We start from the raw sequence: 24460 nt of genomic DNA, 5'->3' as shown, positions 1-24460 counted from the left end.
CAGACTGGAAAGTGGAAAAGCCTGATGATATAAAAAATTAATGAGGGTACAGAGCCACTAAGAAACTTACACTTGCGGATGCAAGGGTCAATGCCACAATCACTTTAGAAAGCTAACTTGGTGCATCTAGTACAAAGGAGAATATCCATACCCTAAGACTCACTGATTCAGCATCTCGCTTTATGACCCATTGCAACTTGCAGAGATGCACTTGGAGACAAGTACAAGAATGTCCACAGCAGTACAGGCTCTTGAAGAGCAGGAGGGGGAACTATCCCCCAAATTCTCCGATAGTAGCACAGATAAATCAGCTCTGTGTTGCCACAAGAGCATACCATAAAGCAGTGAAAAGCCAAATGAAATAACGAGAATGAATTTCTGGAATATAATGCTGAGTAATAGGAGCAAATCTATGCAACTATGTTGATATCATCTTCAAAAACAAGTGGAACTGAGACTTCTGGTTCTAGAACAAGGCGGTGTCAATTTACTTTCTTCCTTTCTGCTAAATACAACTAAATTACCCTGAAAATTATTCAACAGATAACAATAAAAAGATTCTGAATGCCAGAAAGGAGAAGGCTAACTGGCTAGAGACCCAGGACCTGATGGATAACAATATGGTGAATCCCCTGTGTTTTCTTTTTCTTTTTTTTTTTTTTTTTTTTTTTTTTTGTCTTTTTGCCATTTCTTGGGCTGCTCCCGCGGCATATGGAGATTCCCAGGCTAGGGGTCTAATAGGAGCCGTAGCCACCAGCCTACACCAGAGCCACAGCAACGCAGGATCCGAGCCGTGTCTGCAACCTGCACCACAGCTCACGGCAACGCCGGATCGTCAACCCACTGAGCAAGGACAGGGACCGAACCCGCAACCTCATGGTTCCTAGTTGGATTCATTAACCACTGCGCCACGATGGGAACTCCCCCTGTGTTTTCTTATTAAGTATATACACCCAGACCAATCACTAGAGAGGCCTGCAACCCAGAACCGCCAATAGGCAAAGACGAGAAACACATAAACCAACAACAATTCTTCCTCTGGACTGGCCAAAATACCAGGAGAGGGGAAAAGATCAACAAATGAAGACAAAGCAGGAGTCCCAGGCCCTGCCCCACAAACCAGGGTACCAGCAGGAAGTGTGACTTGCCTGCCTTAGTGGCAGGAAACGCTGGCAGGTGTCCCAGCTCCTGGTCTTTAACTAGGGCACCAGCAGGTGGTCCAATCTACCTGCAGAAGGGGTAGCAGCAAAGCCCCAGGCTGGCCCAGCCCCTACTATATAACTTGGGCCCCAAGCAGGAGGTCCAGCCACCTGTGGGGCCAGGATCTGCTGAGTGCTTCATTTTCCTACCCTCCACCTCGTGGCAAAAGAGACCCAGGCCCACCACCTTCTGCCCATCCCCACCCTGAGCAGCAGATGGTCACCAGTGATACCTGGCAGGCCAGTATACCAAGTTCTCTCCACCCCAGCAGGCAGAACTGCAGGGATTAAGCGAGAGCTCTAGCTGTGTCAGAAAAATGAAACAGACCAGAATAGCATCGCAAGGGTTCTGAAAACTAAAATGTTGGTTCAACAGGAGCCCACAAAAATAGTCCAGAACTGGAGTTCTCTTGGGGTGCAGTGGGTTAAGGTTCTGGCAGTGTCACTGCAGAGGCTTGGGTTGCTGCTATAGCATGGGTTCAATCCCTGGCCCAGGAACTTCCATATCCTGCGAGTGCCCTCCCTCCCAAAAAAAGTAGTCCAGAATTATATGCTAAATGTGAGCAAGGGTTGCCTGCTAAAATGGCATATTTGAACCAGATCAAGACATGGAGAATAGACCCGCAGTTGCCAAGGAGGAGAGGAGAGGCAGTGGGATGGACTGGGAGTTTGGGTTAGTCGATGCAAACTATGATGTTTAGCATAGATAAATAATAAGGTCCTACTGTACAGCACAGGGAACTATATCCAATCTCCTGGGATGGACCATGATGGAAGATAGTATAAAAAAAATGTATAAACCAGATCAAGAGACTCCAGCATACTAATGAAAATGCTTAAGATGCAATTAAAAGTCACTTCTAACATCATGAACCAGGTATACATGGTTTGAATGAGAAAAGACAGCTACTGTCTTGCCAGTACAAAATGAATCAGATGCGGGAACTATCTGACAAGGGTTATGAAGCAGCCATCATAAAAATGCTTCAACAACCATGAACAAATTCTCTTGAAAGAAATGAAAAATTAAGAGACATCAACCAAGAAACTGAATTCGTGGGGGGCTTTTTGGCCATGCCCGTGGCATTCGGAATTTCTGGGGCCAGGGATTGAACCCACGCCGCAGCAGTGACCAGAGCCACAGCAACCAGAGTCACAGAGTGACAATGCTGGATCCTTAATGTGCTGAGCTGATAGGAAATTCCTTTTGTTCTTTTTTTAAAAAAATATAAGTTTTTTTAAAAGAAATAAATGGAGATTGGAGAACTGAATATGAGAACCCCAGGAGTTCCCGTCGTGGCGCAGTGGTTAACGGATCCGACTAGGAACCATGAGGTTGCGGGTTCGATCCCTGCCCTTGCTCAGTGGGTTAATGATCTGGCATTGTAGCTGTGGTATAGGTTGCAGTCACGTCTTGGATCCACCCTGCTGCAGCTGTGGTGTAGGCTGGCAGCTGCAGCTCTAATTCGACCCCTAACCTGGGAACCTCCATATGCCATGGGTGTGGCCCTAAAGAGGCAAAAAATTTTTTAAAAAGGAATGAGTAAAAACAGAAAGAGAGAGATTATTTTTTCCTCCATGAGTTTTTTTTATCATATGTATGGCTGAAGAAAAAGTTATAATGTCACCTGATATGGTACCCAATGGATGTAGAGGACATATTTAAGACAAAGATATTTGAGAAATAAGAGTAAAGGGGCCTAAATGAAGTGGGTTTTCCACAATTCACTCAAAATAATAAAATGTTAGTACCAACATGGTAATACATATACAATATGATAGCATAGACACCACGATGAAAATTATGACAGTGATATACTAAACACATTATAGAGAAGTCAAAATGGAACTCTAAGAAATGTTCAAGTGATCCACAGGAAGGCAAGGCAAAAGCAGTCGAGGAACAAGAAATAGAGGGAACAAACAGAAAACAAATTATAAAGTGGCAGTCTTGAGTCCTGACGTATTATTACTTTAAATGTACATGATCCAAATACATTGATTTTTTTTTGCAATGACCCAGTTACACATACATGTATACATTCTTTCATTTCACATTATCATGCTCCATCATAAGTGACTAGATATAGTTCCCAGTGTTACACAGCAGGATCTCATTGCTCATCCATTCCAAAGGCAATAGTTTGCATCTATTAACCCCCAATTCCCAATCCATCCCACTCCCTCTCCCTCCCCCCTTGGCAGCCACAAGTCTGTTCTCCAGGTCCATGATTTTCCTTTCAATGTAGACAATCTAAATATATCCAAAACACAGAGATCAACAGAATTGATAAAAATTTTAAATGATCCACTTGAAACATAATGACAGAGGTAGGTCAAAGGTAAAAGGATTAAAAAAAAAAGATATGTGGAGATTAAGCATTGTGGTTACCTCTGAGAAGAGTGAGAATGAGGTGGCATCAGGTAAGGACGCTCAAAGGACCTCCGAGTTCATGGGAAAGTTTGTTTCCTAAATGTCACAATTGATAGGTATTTAGGGCATCTTTATTTTTCAGAGTGCATGAAATTGTATAAATTCATTTTTATATTCTCAATATTTGATAAGGAGTTCTTGTGTGGTTCAGTGGGTTAAGGATCTGGTGCTGTCACTACAGTGGCTCAAGTCACTGCCATGATGCAGGTTCAGTCCTTAGCCTGGAAATTTCCACGTGCCACAGGCATGCCCCCCCCACCCCCCCGGATTTTTAAGATCCTAAGATAATATATTGTGATACCTCCAAGTGATGGAATCTCTTAACACCTTAAGCTTAACATAGCTGTTAACATCTTTCCAGACATTCTCCTATGGCTAGTACTCAGAATTCATTCTTATGTTCTTCAGTGGGAACATATATAAATTTGTACTTCCTTGATAAATTACTGTAGTAAAATAGGGAAGCACAGCATGCCCTAAAAATCCAGAGGGAGAAGGCTGTTTCAAGTAGGGATAGTAGAAACTAAAGAATACAAGAAGGAGGGAGAAAAGCTTCATGGCCAGTATTCCACTGAAGCTGAGCCTTAGAGAATGCCCAAGGCGTAGATTCATGAGAATGAGAGGAAGGTATTCAAGCAGAGGGGGTGTCTGGGGAAGAGGCTTGGAGATGGCACCCAGCAGACTGTATGCAAAGACTAGAGAGCATCCTTGAGTGGCTTGTAATGTATATATGAAGGGTCCTATTGAGAAATAGAGTTGGAAAGAGAGATGGTTTACTACTTCTTCCCAATTTCCCTTCTTCTCCTGCTTCTTTCCACCAAGCCCTTTTTCCCTAACCAAATGGTGTCCTCTCAGAACCAATGAGATCCACAAGACCAGTTTCTAGGCAAAGAGCTCCAAAGGTCTTTTGACCATGGAAACAATGACTAGAAATCACGTGGCGTCTGGGAGGCGAGGCGGCAAGTGGTCCTTAATCATACCTGTGGGCCGCCCCTCCGGTTTCCTGCACGTGGACCATGCTGGCCTCCCTCCCCATCTTCCCCCACCTCAAGGATGTGGCTGGCTCCGTGGGAGTCCTAGAGCCTCAAGCTTCCCTCCCAGTGGCTGTTCTCAGCCTCCACAAGCTGCTCTTCTGTGGCAGGAAGAGGCAAGCGGCCAAAGGATTGGGTTTCCCACTTGCCAAGGAAGGCCGGGCCTCAAAGCCACAAGGCTGAGCTGCTCACAGGCAGCAAAATGAAGTTCCTTCTGTGCTCATGGAGGGCCCTGACCGCCCTCTCTCCACCCAACAGCACACGCCAGAGATTCAGACGGTTGATCTGACCTCATCACATCCTGAGTCACTCTGCGTGAGTGGTGACTCTGCCTAACCGACAATTTGAATTTGTAAAGAAAAGCAGGATTTTCCCCACTACAGAGGCCATTCCCATGTCGATCAAAGCGTTTTGCATCCTTTTAGGAGGGCAGCCCCAGAGAGAGGACCTCCCACATGTCTGATCTCATCTGCTGCTGTCTTATTCCCAGGTTGAGTGTCCAGTGACTCCAGACCCCAACCAGTGGGAATGCCCAAAGTGATATCCAAGGTAAACCCATGTGTTGGCAAAAAGCCGATGCAAGCTCAGGCTATGTCAACACACTCTCAGCCTTAAGGGTGGGCTCATTATATTCATTTTTGCAACCATTCTGTCTACAAATATTTATAGAGTCATTGCTATGTGCCTGTGCCCAGTCTCATCCAGTGCCACAAAAAGACTGCCAGCTCCAGGGTGGATAAAATATTGGGCTTCAGGCCTATTTGGTGATCTCCTCATATTTAGCCAGAGAGAAACTGAGAAACACATGAAGGTGGGAGGCATCAGATTGCATCAAGGGACCTTGTGTCCCCAACCCCATCTCTCTCCCCTGGGTCTTTCTGATCAAGAACAAATCACACCATTGGTGTGCACGGCCCTAGGCTGGAGGGAGGCCAGGGTGGCTATTTGACAGAATGTGCAGGGGTGGGGGTGATGTTAAGGGAAGTGCAGGTGTCCACATGCTTCCATGTAAAGCCCCTTGTGGTACTGGACAGTGCTTGGGAGCAATAAGAAAATGGGGACCATGGCCAGTGACCAAGAGCCAGGAAACGTTTCCCCCTGTGCCACCACATTCCACGGCAGAACGCTGAGAAATCTAACTTCTTTGAACTTGTCCATCCAAGTTCTTAGGTAGGTATGTTTGTTAAAGCAGAAGGACAGAACATATATTTTTAAACAGAGTTTCATCTCAATTTATAACTTTCAAATATTGAGACATTGGGCATGTAGATCTCCATTCACACTCTCGTGCCAGGGTCTGCCCATCTTAGAGGCGGGCCTGCTTCAGGCAGAAGGAAAACGATCTCAGTGAGAGGCAGAGGAATGCAGGAAGGAATGAAGAATGAGGGAATGCATCAAATGTGAATTAATGTAAATGAATATCGATGCTACAAAACAATTAATAGTGATCTAGTCTTGAGTTTTAAATATATGTTGACTTGGGATGCTTAATATCCAAAAAAGTGGGCCAGTACAAATGGGATTGTGTGTTCTAAGGTCTCAGTGTTGTCTAAGAACTGATAGGAGTACTCACTTCTGTGAGGCTCTAATACATTAAGAACATCAGTTGCATATATATATATATAGTCTTTTTAGGGCCACACCTGCAGCATATGGAAGTTCCCAGGCTAGGGGTTGAATCAAAGCTGTAGCCATCAGCCTATGCCACAACCACAGCAATGCAAGATATGAGCCATGTCTGTGACCTACACCATAGCTCATGGCAATGCCAGATCCTTAACCTACTGAGGGAGGCCAGGGATTGAACGCGCATCTCCATGCATACTAGTCGGGTTCACCATCGCTGAGCCACAACAGGAACTCCAAGAACATCAGTCATATATTTTAATGGTTAAAGAATAGTAGGACATGTATAACTAACAAGCTAGTAGAAGAAGAAATGGAGTAGTGTAAAAAAAAAAAAAGTGTTACTCTCATAGAGTGCAGGAAGAAATGAAAAAAAGAAATGTTGAGCTTTTGGGACAGCTAGACATCAAACAATAAGAGAGTAGATATAGCCCAAACACATCTGAAATTACATTAAATGGAAATAGTAACAATACTCACTATTGCAAGATAAAGATCATAAGATGGAAGAAAAATAACCTAATTACATGCTGTTTACATGAGATATTCCTTAAATATGTGTACATGCGCTGAAGAAGAAAAGAGGAAAAAAGAGAGACAGTGCAAACACTAACCAAAAAGACAGGAGGCTAATGTATACTAATATCGGATAGTTTTTCAGCAAACATCAATGCTAGACTAAAGAGGACTATTCCAAAATTATAAAGGTGTTAATCCACAAGGAAAACATTTTTAAAATTCTACATGTGTATGCACATAAAAATATAACTTTGAAATATATAAAGCAAAAGTTGACAAAATTAAAAAAGGCAAAATAAATCTACAATCATAATTAGAGACTTTAACACATTTCTTTCAGCTAAAAGAGGAATGGAATCAATAAAGATTTTTAAAAAATCAGGAAAATGAGATTATTGAACTTGACCTAATTGACACATAGAGGACACTGCATTAAACAATAACTATATTATATATATTCTGTCTCAGCAAATTCCATTGACTAACATCATTCACAATATGTTCTCTTCTCTGACTATAGAATAATCAATCGAGGAACAGAGAGAGAGGGAGAAAGAAAAATTAGAAAATCCTCAACTACCTGAAATAAAAGAAAACAATTCTAAATAAACCATGAGTCACACAAGAAACCACAATAGAAAAAAAAATCTACATCTATTAATCTATCTACCTATGTAAAATAATGAAAATATAAGGATGTCAAAATTTGTGAATGAAGCAACTAAACTTAGAAGGAAAAAAAGCTGAAAATTATCCAAGCTTCCATCCCCCAAATCCAGAAAAATAAAAACAACCAATTAGACCTAGAGAATGTAAAAGAAAGGAATAACAAGCATGACAGTCAGGATTAACTAAATAGAAAACATAGGACAGAGAAATTCGACAAAATCAAAAGTTTTGAGAAGACATAAAATAGATGTATCCTTGGAATGATAGATGAATTAAAAAAGAGAAAGAAGACAATTACTAATATCAGGACTGAAAAATGGACATCACTACAGCACAAACACACACGCACACACACACACACACATTTAAACACATACACACGAGTACAAACAAAACTGGGGAAATTTGAGTAAGATGAGTGGGTTGTATCAACGTCAATACGCTGACTGTGATGCCCTAAGTTTACAAATGTTACTTTTAGGGGAAACCAGAAGCTACTAAACTGAGAGGGAAATTTATAGCCTTAAATAAGGGGAAAAAATGGACATCAACTATCCAAATTTCCATCCCAAAAAGCCAGAAAAACAAAAGCAAAATATCAGACATATCTGTATTATTCTTTACATCATGTAAATCTACAATAATCTCAACAAAAATTTCAACTAAAGTGTGCTAAGAGTTTATGAACAGCTTTATGCTAATAAATTCAGAAATTTAGGTGAAAAAAAAAAGTCCTAGAACAAACATGCATCTTACCAAAACTGATGCAGGAAGAAATTAAAAATGCGAACATTTCTATATCTATTAAATAGATTCAATAGCAGTTTATCTTTTTTTTTTTTTTTTTTTTTTGTCTTTTGTTGTTGTTGTTGTTGTTGTTGCTATTTCTTGGGCCGCTCCCGCGGCATATGGAGGTTCCCAGGCTAGGGGTTGAATCGGAGCTGTAGCCACCGGCCTACGCCAGAGCCACAGCAACGCGGGATCCGAGCCGTGTCTGCGACCTACACCACAGCTCACGGCAACGCCAGATCCTTAACCCACTGAGCAAGGGCAGGGACCGAACCCGCAACCTCATGGTTCCTAGTTGGATTCGTTAACCACTGCGCCACGACGGAAACTCCCTCAATAGCAGTTTAAAACTTTTCCACAAAGATGGCTCATGGCTGAATTCTTTCAACCATTTAAAAAAAGTTTATCACCAATATTGGTCAAACAACTCAGAAGAGGGAAAAGAGGAAATATTTCCTAAATCATTTCATGATGGGTATCATAATATGAAAATCAGACAAGAACATTACAAGAAAGGAAAATTTGGGGTTAATCTCCGTCACAAATACAAATAGCAAAAATCACAAACAATATTACTATATCAAATCCATGGTTATATTAAAGGGATAATATATTATAACTAAGTTTATTCCAGGTAGGCAACATTGTTTTAACACTCAAAAGAGTCAATCAATGTAAATCACCACATTAACAAGAATAAGACAGGGAGTTCCCATTGTGGCTCAGTGGTAACGAACCTGACTAGGACCCATGAGGACTCGGGTTTGATCCCTGGCCCCGCTCAGTGGGTTAAGGATCTGGTGTTGTCATGAGCTGTGGTGTAGGTCACAGAGGCTGCTCAGTTCCGGCATTGCTATGGCTGTGGTGTAGGCCAGCAGCTGAAGCTTTGATCTGATCCCTAGCCTAGGAACTTCCACATGCTGCGAGTACAGCCCTAAACATAGAAATCCATATAATTATCTCAATAAATGCAGAAAAAGTCATTTGATAAAAGTCAACAATTCATGAAGGGGAAAATAACTTTTTTTTCCAACTGCACATAGAGGGAGACTTCTTCAATCCAATAAAGAATATCTACCTAAAGACCACAGCAAACATCAAATTCATTTGCAAAATAATGAAACTTCCACCTTAATATCAGGAATGAGACAAGGATGCCTACTTTCACCACTCCTAGTTTACAATGTACTATAGGCTCTAGCTAGCAAAATAAAGGGGGGAAATATATAAAACTTAAAAGGAAGAAATAGAGGTATGATTATTCAGAAATAGCAAAAAAAAAAGGGGGGGGTTGTGTATGCTGAAAAACAAACCAAAAAAAAAAATAAAAAAAAATAAATAAACGCAGCCAAACTTTGAAGAAACATATCATGTCAAAAGATTGGAAAATTCAATACTATAAAGATATCAGTTCCTTTTAAATAGATCTATAGAGTGCATGCAATTCCAATAAAAATCCCACCAGAATAATTGTCTAGTTTGTAGAACAAAGCTAGAGGATTTATATTACCAGATATCAAAAAAGTTAATATAAAACTACCATAATTAAAGTTGCATGGTATTAGTGCAAAGAAAAAAAAATACTAATGGCTCAGAATGGAGAGACTATAGATAGATAGATAGATAGACAGACAGACAGACGGACAGACAGATAAACAGATAGTTCTTGACACAAAAAGATAATATTGTCGTGCAGTGGAGCAAGGTCGGGCTGTTCAAAAATTAATGCTGGGGAGGGAGTTCCCACTGTGGCACAGAGGGTTAGGAATCTAGTGCAGTGGGTCAAAGAATCAGGTGTTACTGCAGCTGGGATTCAATCCCTGGCCCAGGAACTTCCATATGCCATGAGTGCCGCCATAGGGGGAAAAGAATAGTGCTGGGTCAATTGGCTATTCACATAAGAAAAAAATTCTTTCAATGTGTATCATACAAGGTGTAAAAAAAAATGGACTTCATGAGAATTAAAGATCCAAATCCGAAAGACAAAACAACAAAGCTTCCCGAAGAAGCATGGGGAACTATCTTGACAGCTTTGAGGTAGACAAAAATTTCTTCAAAAGGCTCCCTAGTAAATCTAGAGCCAGGCTTGACTTGGGGGATGTGCAAGGGTCTCCCTCCCGTTCCCACCGCCTCTTTTTTCTCCCCTCTCTGTTGTCTCCCTCTGACTTTTTGTTCCAATCCTCCCTGCACGCCCCTCTGCTCTGGCTCCCTCCTAACTCTCCAGGAGAGTACTACCTTCAACCACACGTGCTGAGCCTCCTGGAGGGGTAGGCAGGAGGGACTTCTGCTTGACCGAAGCCATTCTCTTGTTTTGAGGTTGCTTAGATGTCCCAGGGCTTGAGCTGGATCCTTTCACTTCTAGGGAGGTTCCATAGTGAAGGACATAAATCCTAGGCCTGTAGAACACTCTGGGGAAATGAAAGGTAATCTCCAAGGCTCCTTTGAGGATCTAATTCCCCAACTACTCATCCTTCAACACGAGGCTCTTTGCATGAGAAAACAGAACAAGCGAAGCCATAACTCCGGGGAGAGGATGAGGGACTGGATTAATTACACTCGCACCTGTCCCCTTCTGTAGAAGGCACCCTCCTTGAGGAAAGCGATGGAATCAAAGGTGTTTCTCCATCCCCAGCGGATAGCTCCTAGCGGAGGCTTTGCCAGAGTTTGAGAAACAGAAGGAAAGGGATGAAGGAGAGGAGGAGAGGAGAGAGATAGCGGTTTGGATAAGCTTCGCTCCCACTTGATTGGGCTCCCTTCCCTTTGGTCTCAACATCCTACTTAAAGGGCACTTTAAAATACTCTTTCCATTTGGAAATACTCCAGCCAAGGAGTCTGTGCCTTCCCTCCTTTGAAAGGTCTAGGCCTGACAAATTGCATTTTTGTGGGTTAGGTTGGGGAACCCTGCTTTTAACATTCTCCCACTTGAACTCACCCCCAGGGATCTGGAAGCTCCCCCCGCCCCAACTGAGGAAGAAGCCCCAGGGGTCCCTTTGGCACAGTACAGAGTTAAATGCCTGCTCCAGATCCTGTCCATCCCTGCTCAGCGCTGGCACATCCCTGAGTGGTGACTGACTTAGTCCTGGTTGTGCCAAACACAACACATCCAATAAGGCTTTTCTTTCAGTTGGCTGTTTATCTAACTTCCTCTTTTTTAATTTTCGTATGAGGCGTTTCTAGAGAAGAGGCTGAGGTCACGGGGCCTCCTTCCAGATGTTGTTTTGAAATCAGTGTAACCATGGCATTGCTGGAAGCTGAAGACTCCATCTGGGCCAACTGAGTCATGCCTGGGTGCAAGGCAGGGCAGGAGCCAGGGCGGGACCACAGTGCCGCCGAGAGAAGGAGAGGGAGGGGGTGTTGCTGAGCGCACGGAGGCTCCTCTAGAAAAGGATACTGGGACCAGCTGTCACCAATTCTGCCCTGGCACTTTGGATTCAGGACCCACTCAGACAACTAAAACCCACCCTTGCTTAGAACCCACTAATGGATGGTTACAGATCACCTGTTCTCCTTAAAAAGAAAAACAAAAAAAAACATGCTGTACAGTAGACAAGAAAATTATATTGGGGAAATAACAATTAAAAAAATAAATAAATAACTTTCAAAAACAGTTTAAAAAAAAGAAAAAAGAAAAAAAAAGATCTGAGCTGGCCAATACCCTTCTTGGTCTCCCAGTTCATCCCTGCCTTAGACTTGACTTGAATGCACACCACCCCTCCCCCACCCTCAGCAAATTAACCTTTTTCCAGCCTCTGGGTCCCCCTTCACCTCTGCCATTTGCACTGCATCATCTGGAGGCGTCTATTTGGAGATCCTCTTTCACCTCCTCCAGGATGCCCTTCCCCAAATAGAGCTGCAAGTGAGGGATCTGCAGCCACGCCCTGAAACACGCCCTGGCATGATCTGTTTGGTCCTTGCCTCTGTCATTAGCCTGTGAGCACCGCAAAGCGACAAGTCTTGCCCACTGCCTGGCACGTTACTGAAGGCACCTCACATACGCTATTGAATTCATTAACTCCTTAATTACTCAGTATCCCCATCCTAAAACAGAAATAAGCATAATAATTCAGTAATAACAATGTGCACTGCAGTGTTTCAGGTGGATTTTCTTTTGTAAATACTTAACACTTTATCCCCATAAAACTCATATTGTTATTAACATTCTCCATTTCATAGATGAGCAAATGGAGGCATGGAAAGGTAAAGTGGCTTGTCCAGGATCACACAGCTACTAGATGGGAAAGCTGGAGTCAAGCAGTTAGACAAATGAACGTGCACCTCCAGCCCCTGTGCCATACTATGTGAAAAAGGTGAAGCCTGACTTTGACCCCTTGCCAGTTTCCTCCCTTGGGCACATTCATCTATAGCTTCCCAGGTCCCCAGGCTCTTGCCACTGGACAGGTGCCTAGAACACAGCTGCAGACCCGCTCTGCTGTGCACGGTGGCCCACACATAGGCACGTGGTGCCTCCTCAGCTCCACGTCTTTGCCAGCTCCTCCACCCAGGATTCCCTCCCACCCACCCCTGCTTTGTCCAACCCCGGGGTCTTCGGACATCTCCCCTTTTCCTGATCCTTTTTGCAGTCCCGAGTATTTCCCATCTTAGAACACGCCATCATCGCTTTTCCCCCCATCATCGCTTTTGTCGGTCAGGTCAAAACCTGCAGTTCAACTCGCCACCTCACATCCTCCCACGCCCTCCATCCTTCCAAAGATAAATCCTGTTGGCTTTGGCTTGGAAATAAATGCCTACCCTGGCCATTCTCCGTGCCTGCAGCACCACCCTCTCAGTCCCCCGTTTCAGCCTGGGTTGTTGTCATAGCTCTGCTAACTGGCCTCCCTACATGCCATTCTCAGCCCAGCAGCCAGAGTCCTCCTGAAAAGGATCATATCACTCCCCTGCTCAGTATCCCAGAGTTTTGCCCTCCTTCTTAGAATAAGACTCCATGTTGGCACCTGGCTACCACCCAACTCCAGCTCCACCACTCCCCCCTTCCGTGAATACCCCGTGCACACTCTTGTCATCCCTGCTCTACAAGCAGACTCTTCTCTTTGTGTCTTTGCACATGCTGTTCCCATCCCTCTGAAATGCTCTTCCCTCAGATGTTCAGAGGACTCCCTCCTCTGTTTCATGCATTCAGGTCCTGGCTCAAGCATCACTTCCTTAGAGAAGCCTTTTCAAAAAGGGCCGTGACCCCTCCTCATCACTCTCTACCCCTTTATCCTGCTTCATATTTCTTCAGAGCCCTTCACTAATATTACATCATATACTAAGTCATTGACATCTATATCCACCAACCAGAATACAAGCTGCCCCAGCAGGGACTGAGCCTGGCTCACTCCCTAGAACCGTGCCTGACATCAACCGAATTTCCTGAGACCCACCCCCAGAGACATGCCGCTTCCTTCTGAGCCTCCTACAGCCCATGTGGAGTGTCATTTTTTAATCCACTCTAGACAAGTTCCTTGAAGGCAGAGGCTGGATTCTTACAGGGCCTGGCGCATAACAAGTGCTCAGGAAATACACAGTTAAACAGAAGCAAGAGAAAAGTTCCTTCGAGGAATCGGCTGGAATCTCAAACGATTTTTAAATTTCTTTGACTTGAGCTCGAACTTGGAGAAATTGGTATTGTTATTAATAAACCTGATCGATGATGTGCTATGGCTATCACATCATTCATAGCAACCCCAGAGCCTCGGCAGGCACCCCCAAGCCCACTGGGCTTCTGGTCCCTCCTTCTACCCTATCAGGGAAGCACAGGTCATATCAACAGAAGCCACTTTCTGGTGACGGAGCCGCCTGGGCTGGGTGGGACCCTTGAGGCAGCTCAGTTGCTTGTGTCTGGAGATTATTAGGCTGGACCGGCTAAACTGTTACATAATGTTTCACAATGTTGTTTATTATACACGTGTTAAGCAATGATTTTCCTCTTCAAAGAGGCAAGTGGTGCAAAAAAACTGGATCCCCTCCAAAGATACTGGAATGCCTTCCCTACTTGCTATTGGCAGTCATGTGACTGTGCCCAGGGGGACTTCAGCAGTGGTAAGATGTAGGAAAAACCCCTTGGGGCTGGCCCATCACTGAGTGGCCTCACCGGCTCCAAGGTTTGGGGCTGTTTGGACCCTTGAGAAGTTCCACCTTTGATGGAAGGCTGAAGGCCCAGTCCTTAGAATAATTCGAGACTCAAATCCTTTAATCAGCCTCTATCACATGGTACTCTGCAATTTCCACCTCGCTGTGATGACAAAAAATGCAAATATGGTCTAACAGAAGAGAAAACAATCTGAATCCTGGCAGGTCTCCAAACCCTATTCAATTTTCCCTCTTCCCCTTGCCTCCGTCAGCACTCATACCTGTGCTGGAACCAGCAGGGACCCCGTGGAGGACATCCATGGTCAGCATCCAGCTGCAAACTCACTCAGCCTGACTCCTTATCCTGCTCAACAGAAAGATGGGCTCCTTCTCCCTCCGGGCCCCATAAGTAGCTTCTATCGGGTTGTCAACTGGGTGTGACTGGAGCTGCCTGTGGTCCACTGGATATTATCTGTCTGGAGATGAGCTCGTCTGAGTGTACTGACTATTGCACTTGGCATTTTTCCAGCAGGGATCAAGGCTCAGTTTACCTAGGGCTGCCACCGTATCTCAATGCATCTCACAAGCAGGAAGGTCAACTGAGCCTGATTCACTGCCATGCTCATTGTTACCTTTCCAGCAGGCCCTGCCTCAGCTTCCTCCCTGCTCTTGTTCCGAATAGAGATCCTGCGCCTTTCCGACTTTGGAATGAAAGGGTTTGAAGACTTTCATTCACAGCACCAGAGGCCAACCACAGACTCCTCCAGCCCCACAAATCCTGGGCGCACCTTCATGAAAAACAGCCTCCTGTAGGTCTTGCCTCGGTCGCTCCCAGCTGTCTGGAGATGAGCGGCCTCGGAGGCCAGCATGAGGTCAGGAGTGCTGCCGGGCCCGGCTTCCGACGTGTCTGCCAGCTGCATGGATGAGTGGAAAATTCTGTCCTTGCCCTGGCCTAGGGCAATCTCAAAAGGATCCGGATATCTCTCATCGGGGCTTGAGCCCTCGTCACTGGTCTTCGCATGACAGAGGATGAGGGACCGGGAGATGGACCGGAATTTGGTGGATTTTCGGCTCTTTCCAGAACGGCTGTGTGGCTCCATCCTCAGAGAGGAAGTAAAGCTGCCCTTCTTCCTTTCCTGATCCCTGGCCCTTGGCTGACGGGTGGCCACTGGACTGGGCTTAGCTACCACTTCATGGGTGCCTAGAGGAAAAAGAAAATGGGAAGAAGCAACGTGACTTGCAGCTGATGAGGGGAGCGAGACAAGCATCCAGGAGCTGGGCCATGAGTGCCTGGTGTGGTGCCAGTGAAGAAGAGACAGCAAGATCCTCATTCAGGATCACTGGCCCTTTCGGGGTGCCAGACACATGAGGTTCGGTGAGCCCACGTGTTGACCATGCCCTCCGCTCCCAGGCTCCTGGAGGCCAGGGCATCTCCTAGCCAAACCCTTCGACAGACAGGGACACAGAGGCACAGAGAAGGAAACTCAAAGCCACAAAGAGCATTCGAAGAAGAGCCAGTGATCAGACTCACACTTTAATCAGAGTTAAAGATCACAGTTTTGTTTTGTTTTGTTTTGTTTTGTTTTGTTTTAGGGCCATACCCACTGCATATGGAGGTTCCGGGCTAGGGGTTGAATCAGAGCTACAGCTACTGGCCTACACCACAGCCACAGCCAGATCTAAGATGCATCTGCGACCTATACCACAGCTCATGGCAATGCCGGATCCTTAACCCACTGAGCGAGGCCAGGGATCAAACCTGCGTCCTCACGGAGACTAGTTGGGCTCATTACTGCTGAGCCACAATGGGAATTTCCAAGATCTCAGAGATTTTTAAACACAGACCAAAGTGTGCAGGGACCTCCAGACTACAGAGCCGACCAGGGCGAAGAGGAAGACTACACCGCACCTGCCAGTCCCTTCTTCCTCCCCCTGGTGACTCCTATACCACCTCCCAGGAACCCCGAGAATTCATGGAGCCCAACCTGATGACTACTGATTTTCTATGCCCTCAAGTCACAGAACAAAAGTCTATGAACTAGGGAGGTTGGGAATCTCACCTAATGCTGATCCGCCAGGATACCTGTGAGTGTAAAAGAGGGAGACGCATGGATGATGCACGCCGAAGTGCTCAGCATACAGCAGGCACCTGGCAAACCTGGGTGCCCTTCCCTGGGACCAGAGCGCCTCTGGCCAGTATCATGGCCAGGCTTAGGGTCTCCTGCCCCGTCACCTAGTCCCACGGGAGCAAACCCTCCCAGGCTGGTGGATCAAAGTCTGCCTTCTCCCATCAGGTCAATGGCATCGCTGTCAGCCCAGCCCAGCTGAGCTTCACCAAGAGGCGCCTGCGTGGATTCCGTCTCTCCAGGAGGCAGGTGGCGATGGGGGCCCTGGTGCAACATCCAAAGATGTTCTGACACAGGCCCAAGCCACAAAACACAGTCTGCTGCCAGGATAACAAGCTGTGGGATGCCCTTGGCCCATGCGTATTGCTGTTTGTGCACAACTAGTAGCGAATAAGGAAAAGCAGAGGCCTTCCAACATCTTATCAAGCACAAGCCCTTTCACATTATGTAATCCTCCCCCAAAGAGAACTTCTTAAAAGAAGACAGTGTTTTTCAATACTCAGTTGCACCATTTTATCATTTTCCGCATTAGCCTTTGCATTTTTTTATAAAGTGTTTTTTTTTTAATTTTAAAATGTTTTAAATTTTTTGGCCACCTCGCAGCATGTGGAGTTCCCAGGAGAGGGATTAGATCAGAGCCACAGTTGCGACCTACACCGAAGCTCCGGCAATGCTGGAGCAGCCTTAACCCATTATGCTAGGCTGGGGATTGAACCTGCATCCCAGTGCTCCAGAGGAACTGCCAATCCTGTTGTGCCACAGCAGGAACTCCAGCCTCTGCATTTTATCGATGTATTCACCAACCATTTATGGCAACCAATAGCAATGAATTAAAATGAATGAATGGGAATTCCCGTCATGGCTCAGTGGTAATGAACCTGACTAGTATCCATGAGGATTTGGGTTCAACCCCTGGCCTTGTTTAGTGGGTTAAGGATCCAGCATTGCCATGAGCTGTGGTTTAGGTTGCATATTAGGCATGGATCTGGCATTGCTGTGACTATGGTATAGGCTGGCAGCTGCAGCTACAATTCAACCGGTAGCCTGGGAACTTCCATATTTTGAAGGTGTGGCCTTAAAAAGCAAAAAAAAAAAAAAAAAAATTAAATTAAAATTTAAAAAAAATTAAATGAATGAAAGAATAACTGTTTGAGAGCCTACAATATATATGGCACTCTTCTTAATGCTTTCGTGTAAATGCACTCAAGGAGTTCCCATTGTGGCCCAGCAGGTTAAGAACCCAATGTTGTCTGCATGAGGATACGGCTTCGATCCCTGGCCTCACTCAGTGGGTTAAGGATCCAGCATTGCTGCAAGGTGGAAAGTAGGTGGCAGATGCAGCTCGGATCCGGCCTTGCTGTGGCTGTGGTGTAGGCTGGCAGCTATGGCTCCAATTGGACCCCTTGCTTGGGAATTTCCGTGTGCCACAGGTTTGGCTATTAAAAAGGAAAAATAAACAAACCAACCAACAAATTCAATGTTGGTCCATTTCACCAAGCACCCTCTTGGCAACATCCCAACATCCTATACTCTGTGTCCTTCCATCTCAAATAATAGCAAAGCCCCAAGCACAGATGAATCCAATCTTCTACTGAGTTCCATGCCTGCCTGCAGGTTTCTGAGCCCTGCAGGGGACACTCCCATTCCTGAGCAGCTTGGTACCAGGAAACATTCACCGCCACCAACTGGGCCCCCAGCTCTGGCCAACAATTGTACTGTGTTTCCATGGTTAGCTTGATGATCCTTTCTCCATCACAACAATTTCAAGACTTCACTTTCTTCAAAACTAGATTTACCTCTAGTAATGTCACCTTCACAGAAACATAGACACATACAAGCTAGCAGACAGCAATCCTCCCAGCTTTTCACCATCAAATTTGCAAATCCAGGGAGTTCCCGTCGTGGCTCAGTGGTTAATGAATCTGCCTAGGAACCACGAGGTTGCGGGTTCAATCCCTGGCTTTGCTCAGTGAATTAAGGATCCAGCGTTGCCACGAGCTGTGGTGTAGGTCGCAGACACGGCTTGGATCTGGAGTTGCTGTGACTGTGGTATAGGCCGGCGGCTACAGCTCCGATTAGACCCCTAGCCTGGGAACCTCCATATGCCGTGGGAGCAGCTCTAGAAAAGGCAAAAAGACAAAAAAAAAAAAAAAAAAAGAAAAAGAAATTTGCAAATCCATTTGCCATCCATACAGACCTAAACATACTCTTTGTAGTGAAACATAGATCCTCCTACTAAGGCCAATCCACCCATCTGTTCTCTGAATCCTGCTCCTCATTCAGGTTTAGCAACAATAAAAATAATAATAGCTAACACTTATTGAGTGCTTATGAAGAACTGTTCTAATTGCTTTACCATTAGGTGTTCACAAAATCTACTGGACGTTCCCTCAATATCCTCATTTTACCAAAAAAAAAAAAAAAAAAAAAAAAAAAAAAGGATAACTGAGGCACAGAGAGGTTAGGTAACTTTCCCAAGATCACACAGCTAGAACTCGGTGAAAGCAGGAATCCCACGAGGCAGTCTGACCCTAGAGCCTGCATCTTTCCCATGGCTCCACACTGCCACTGATTATCATCTCTTTACCCTCTCAACCTCTCCCCTTTGTTCTGGGTTTGATCATTAGCGCAAAAACATACTTGTTCGTTTTTTAAAACCTATGTCTTGAGTCTATATCCTCCTCTTGCTAACTACCTCTCTTTAGTCCCTTCATGAACTTTTTCTTTTTATTATGATAAGAATACTTAAGATGAAATCTACCATCTTAACAGGTTTTTAAGTGTACAACCCAGTGCTCTTATCAATAGGCACAATATTGACAATGGAACATTATCCAGCCGTTCCTATCTTCGTGAACAGGTTTTATACTCTGTACTTTCTGTCTTCAAGCTCACTTCCTCTGTGAACCACAGGTCACAGAGTCCACTTCCTTCCCCCAAATCACTGAAACTCTGTTTTATCAGTTCTGCATTTTACATGCACGGGTCATGAACCCAAGTCTAGAGGGCATGGTCTGCTTGCTGGAAAACCTGCTTCATTTCTAGAGGCTCGACACCTGAATGTCAATGCTCAGATCTATTGGCTATAGAATGGGGAGAATTCTTGTAAATCAACTATAATAGAAAAAATAAAAAATCATTAAGAAAAAGAAAAAAAAAAGAATGGGGAGAATTCAAGCTTTTAGAGTAGTTCTTTTTTCCCCATGATTCACTTTTACTTCCGGGTGGCACCTTTCAAATCCAAATTGTAAATGCTCTCCTTCGTGCTACCAGCCCCCAACCCAGGAGTTCATTTGCATTCTGTCCATTCAACTTCCCAGAACTAGTGGCTCTCAACACCAGCATCACTGTAAGGATTAATTTATCCAAGCCTCTTTGCATTTTGTTCAGCTTCACTGGAACTCCCCACAGTTCATGGGATTCATGGAGAAGAGTGTGTGTGTGTATGTGTGTGTGTGTGTCTCACAGTCATCACTGATCCATTAGGCATTTGAAATATTGAAAGATCAAGTTTAAAATCCTTCTGATTGTGCTGCTACTATTCAGGGGGAATATAAATGGAGTTGCTCATGCCACCACATGGAAAAGGCTGCCTGAGAGTGAAGCCAACACAGAAGGTACAGAATTCACGGAGGAAGGAAAGAGAGAGGAAGGAAGGCAGACAGAGAGAAAGTGAAGGATGAGCCTAATTGATACAACAGGAGCACCTAGATTCAGCCACGCCTGAAGTCGCTCTATTCACTTAGACAAGCTGATAACACTTCCTCTTTTTTGCTTAAAATAATCCCCCTGACATAGTTTGTTCTTCTCTCTGATGCCACTGGCACAAGTTATGGAAAACAGTCACATTCAAGGGCCAGGAGGCTTTTTTCTGAGACTGTCTTTTGCTCCCCATCCTGAGCCAAGGAGAGAAGCCAGCCATCCCTAGTCAAGGCCCAAACTCTTCTCCCCTTCAGTCCCTGGCTCTGGTATAAAGGCCTCTTGCCTTCTTTTTTTCACCAAACATTGCCACCATCTGCATGGGCTCTTAGACTGCAAACCAATCCCCTTTTCCCTCCATCTTCTACCCTAACCCATAAGAGCTGTCCCAGCAAAGGCCAGCGAGCTCACTGGGCATTTCCCAGGACGCAAGCATCTAGGGACCTTTGGGACCAGGTACAAGGCTGTGTGCTTCCCTCTGTGATGGAAAAGTTGGCTGCATGCAGAATTTAGGACAGCAGAGGGATTGAATACCAGGGGACCACTGAAGGCGTGTCTGATGAGTATCGTCCATCTTTAAAAATAAGCTTTTACAGAGAGAACTGTGACTTCTGCAGTCTTGGCCCTGGCATGGGATGGCAGGAGCCAGGGGATAAGAGGCCAGCCATGCACCAGGGACAAGGGATTAACCCTTTGTCCAGAGCAAAGATGGTTTTCAAAATGAGCCTTGTCGTTATGGAAAATGTAAAAAAAAAAAAAAAAAAAGGCGGGGGTGGCTGCAAAAGGCCTATAGAGAAGCCAGGATTGGACATCAGTGGGAGACAGCCGTTCCCTCTAGGCCTGGCATGGAGAGAGAGAGAGACAATAATTGAAAACATAGCGCCGTGATCACATGGTTCAGCTTAGCTTTGGTAATTGTGCTCAGGACATTGGAACCAGCTCTTGCTCCCTAATGGATACAAATGTCAGCAGAGCTTGGGGGCGAGCCCGGCCGTTCCTCAATTCCAGCCATCTTCAAAAGGTCAGAACTAATGAGCTTTCTCTGATTTTGCCCCCAGGGCCCCACAAGCATTTGCCAAACTCTTGTCAGATCTGCTCTGCCCCCAGTGGGTCCTCCACCAGACTGTCTTGCGGGGCTCTTCCAGAGGCTTCTCAGGGAAGCACAGTTAAGGTTTCCAATAGGGCTAAGTCGACCAGCTGCTTCCACTTGCCAGCAGAAAAATCCAGAGGATCCGCTTCACCCTAGGAAGTGGCTCTCTTGCTCCCTGGAGTCCTCTCTTTCCAAACCATGATGGTATTTGCTTCCATAGAACATTCTGGAAGGGGTCTCCCCTTCACTCACTTTGACCCACCTTGGCTGAGCTGTCATCTGTATAGAAAATGCAGAGCTGAAAGCACGAAGCTGAGGCGCAAAGAAATGGGCGGTTCCTCCTCTAAAGGGGCTTGAAAAACTTCCTGACTGGGTGCTGGGAGCAAGTCCTTCCTTTTTTCCTTCTTTCTTTCCTTCCCTCCTTTTCATGTGCCCATTCTCAGTGCTTGCTGAGAAAAGCTATTAGGTGCCTGTCTCTACACTGGACAAATCTAACCCACTGGAGGAAAGGCAATGGTATTGCCATCTGGTTGAAATACACTTAATTCACCAGAGAACTCAGGGTAAATAACCAGATGGAGAAAGAGGAACTCCATATGTGTTTCAAATTTTGGAATTCTCTGATAGTGTTCTATATCCAAGGCAATTTTTATAGTTTGGTCACTCCGGCTCAGGGGGTATTTTTTTTTTTTTTTTTTTTGTCTTGAGCTGAAGAGTGACTCAGAGATAAGAAAAGAAGGGAGGGAATTTATGACTCCTTTTCTTCCTAAAGGAACATCTTTAATAGGACTCCAGGGGACCTGCAGCTAGGACTGGTGGGGGGTGGGTCTATATACTCTGGCCACAGGACAGACGAATGGCCCAGGACCTCACGGCCTCTTTCCTAACTGGAGTAGGTTGTGTCGAAGCCAGTGTTAGACCCTTGGTCTTTCGACCTCTGCACCGTTACCTCCTGGAGGGGAGACCACATCTCACTATTTTGATGTCCCCAGAGCTCTGCTGGGGCTTGGCACAGAGGTGGGACACCTGCACATCCAGTGAATGAATGACTAAACAGTGTACGAACATCTCCAAGGTCCCTTTGCCCTCAAATGACCTTTCTCGCACCAGTGTGAGATGGAATGATGCCCAGTGTGATGATTAATTTGATGTGTCAACTCGACTGGGCTAAGGGATGCCTGGAGAGCTGGTGAAACATTATTTCTGAGTGTGTCTGTGAGGGAGTCTCTAGAAGACGAGATCAGCATCAAATCGGTAGATTGAGGGAAGAAGAGCTGCCCTCATCCACGTGGGCGGGCATCATCCAATCCCTTGAGGGCCTGAATGGAAGAAAAAGGCACAGGAAGGGCAAAATCACTCTCTCTGCTGGAGCTGGGCAGCCAGCTTTTCCTGCCCTTGGACTTCGGTGCTCCTGGTTGTTGGGCCTTCAGCCTTGGGCCAGGACTCACACCACTGGCTCTCGGGGTTCTCAGGCCTTTGGGTTTGGGCTAAACTGTACCACTGGCTTCCCTGGGCGTCTGAATTGCAGACAGCAGATCTTAGGACTTCTCAGCCTCCACGTTCACATGAGCCAATTCCTCATTACAAATCTCCATCTTTGTATCTATCTAACTATCTACCTGTCTGTCTGTCTGTCTATCATCTATCTATCTACCTATCTATCTATCTATCTATCTATCCATCTATCTATCTATCTATCCATCTATCTATCTATCTCCTATTGGTCTGCTTCTCCGCAGAGCCCTGACTAATACAACAGGGAAGACATCCCATCCAGGACCACAGAATGAAGGATCCAGATAACTGACTGACATCAGAGCAATGTCGAGCAGATAACACGTTGAAGCCATTGGAAAAATATTCTGGAATCTGCTTCTTTGGGAAAATCCTAAAGGCATGGGGAAATCCTGAGAGGGCTCCTCACATGGGCCACTGAACTTTCGGCATCCTGGAAGGCGGTCGAATTCATCAACACACAGGCACAAGTGGGGTCACCAGGATGCACCCTCCCCCCGCAAAGACCCAGGCCGCCGAGATGAAGGATGAAGATAGACAGGGCTATTCCCCTAGGCATGTACTCCCTCCAAGATGGTAAAGGCTGAAAATGCAATTAACCTCAAGAAGAACCTAGAGAAATCCAAGAAAGGCACATCCACTCACCTCTGTTCTGGAAGGACTGGCCAAGGGTAATTCCCCGTTAAATCCCAACGCCTGGAAGAAGGCTTCACATATGCAGATACTCAATAAATGTTGTTGACGGGAAACAGGCAGTCAGCTGCCCAGAGCCATCCACTAGGATGTTTGGGATTGGGAGCAGTGACAAGCAGGTGTACAGCTGTCCTGGAGGTGGCCTTAGTTTGTATGCCACATCCTTCCATTACCTATGCAACTTCAAGCAAAGCACTGAACTCCTTTATGACTTTAGGTGATCACCTACAAAATGGTGAGCAATGCTCACCACTCTGAGAACAAAAGAAGATAATCCTGAAAGGGACTCAGCTTCCTGCCTGACACATAACATGAACTAAAAAAGAAAGCAAAGGATTACTCAAAAAAATGTAAAGTAGGGAGTTCCCATTGAGGCGCAGCAGAAACAAATCCCACTAGGACCCATGAGGTTGTGGGTTCGATTCCTGGCCTCGCTCAGTGGGTTAAAGATCCGGCATTGCTGTGAGCTGTGGTGTAGATGGCAGACGTGGCTCGGATCCTGCGTTGCTGTGGCTGTGGTGTAGGCCAGCAACTGTAGCTCTGATCCAGCCCCTAGCCTGGGAACCTCCATATGCTGCAGGTGCAGCCCTTTAAAAAGAAAAAAAAAAAGGTAAAATAGTAGAAACCACCTAAATGTACACCAAGAGGAGTTTTGATTAAATATATTATGATATATTTACACAATGGAACATTATGTAACCAATATCAAGGATCAAAATATGGGTATGGAAAGAGGTCCACAGTATATTGTAAATCTAAGAAATACCATAAAGTAATCATATTGACTATTTGGGTTATAAAAATATACTTGTATGAATAAACATGAAATTGTTGGTAATTTTTTTTTGAAAGTATAGTAAGGTGCTTGGGGATGGAATTTACTGCAAGTTTTTCCTTTCTATTTAATAGCTTCCTGTTCCTGATTTCTGTTGATGACAATCATGTATCAAAATTATAACCAGAAAAATAAAGGTTTCTCTGTTGAAGAATAAAAATTGAAA

At 45.1% G+C, this 24460-nt stretch overlaps 1 protein-coding gene across 6 annotated transcripts in view; it reads right to left on the bottom strand.

Annotated features, from left to right (window-relative positions):
- Positions 1–24460, bottom strand: part of IL16 (interleukin 16) — a 160721-nt gene that overhangs the window by 80159 nt on the left and 56102 nt on the right. For all 6 annotated transcript variants that reach the window (XM_084966695.1, XM_084966696.1, XM_013989017.3 and 3 more), the window contains 1 exon segment: positions 15125–15537. In XM_084966695.1, coding sequence (XP_084822821.1) covers positions 15125–15537 — 413 coding nt within the window.

Source organism: Sus scrofa, chromosome 7, assembly GCF_054392235.1.
Source record: "Sus scrofa isolate SSC_HxYL_T2T_F1_AM1 chromosome 7, Sscrofa_HxYL_maternal_Yorkshire_Landrace_v2.0, whole genome shotgun sequence".
NCBI lineage: Eukaryota > Metazoa > Chordata > Mammalia > Artiodactyla > Suidae > Sus > Sus scrofa.
This window is presented reverse-complemented; position numbering and strand designations above follow the sequence as displayed.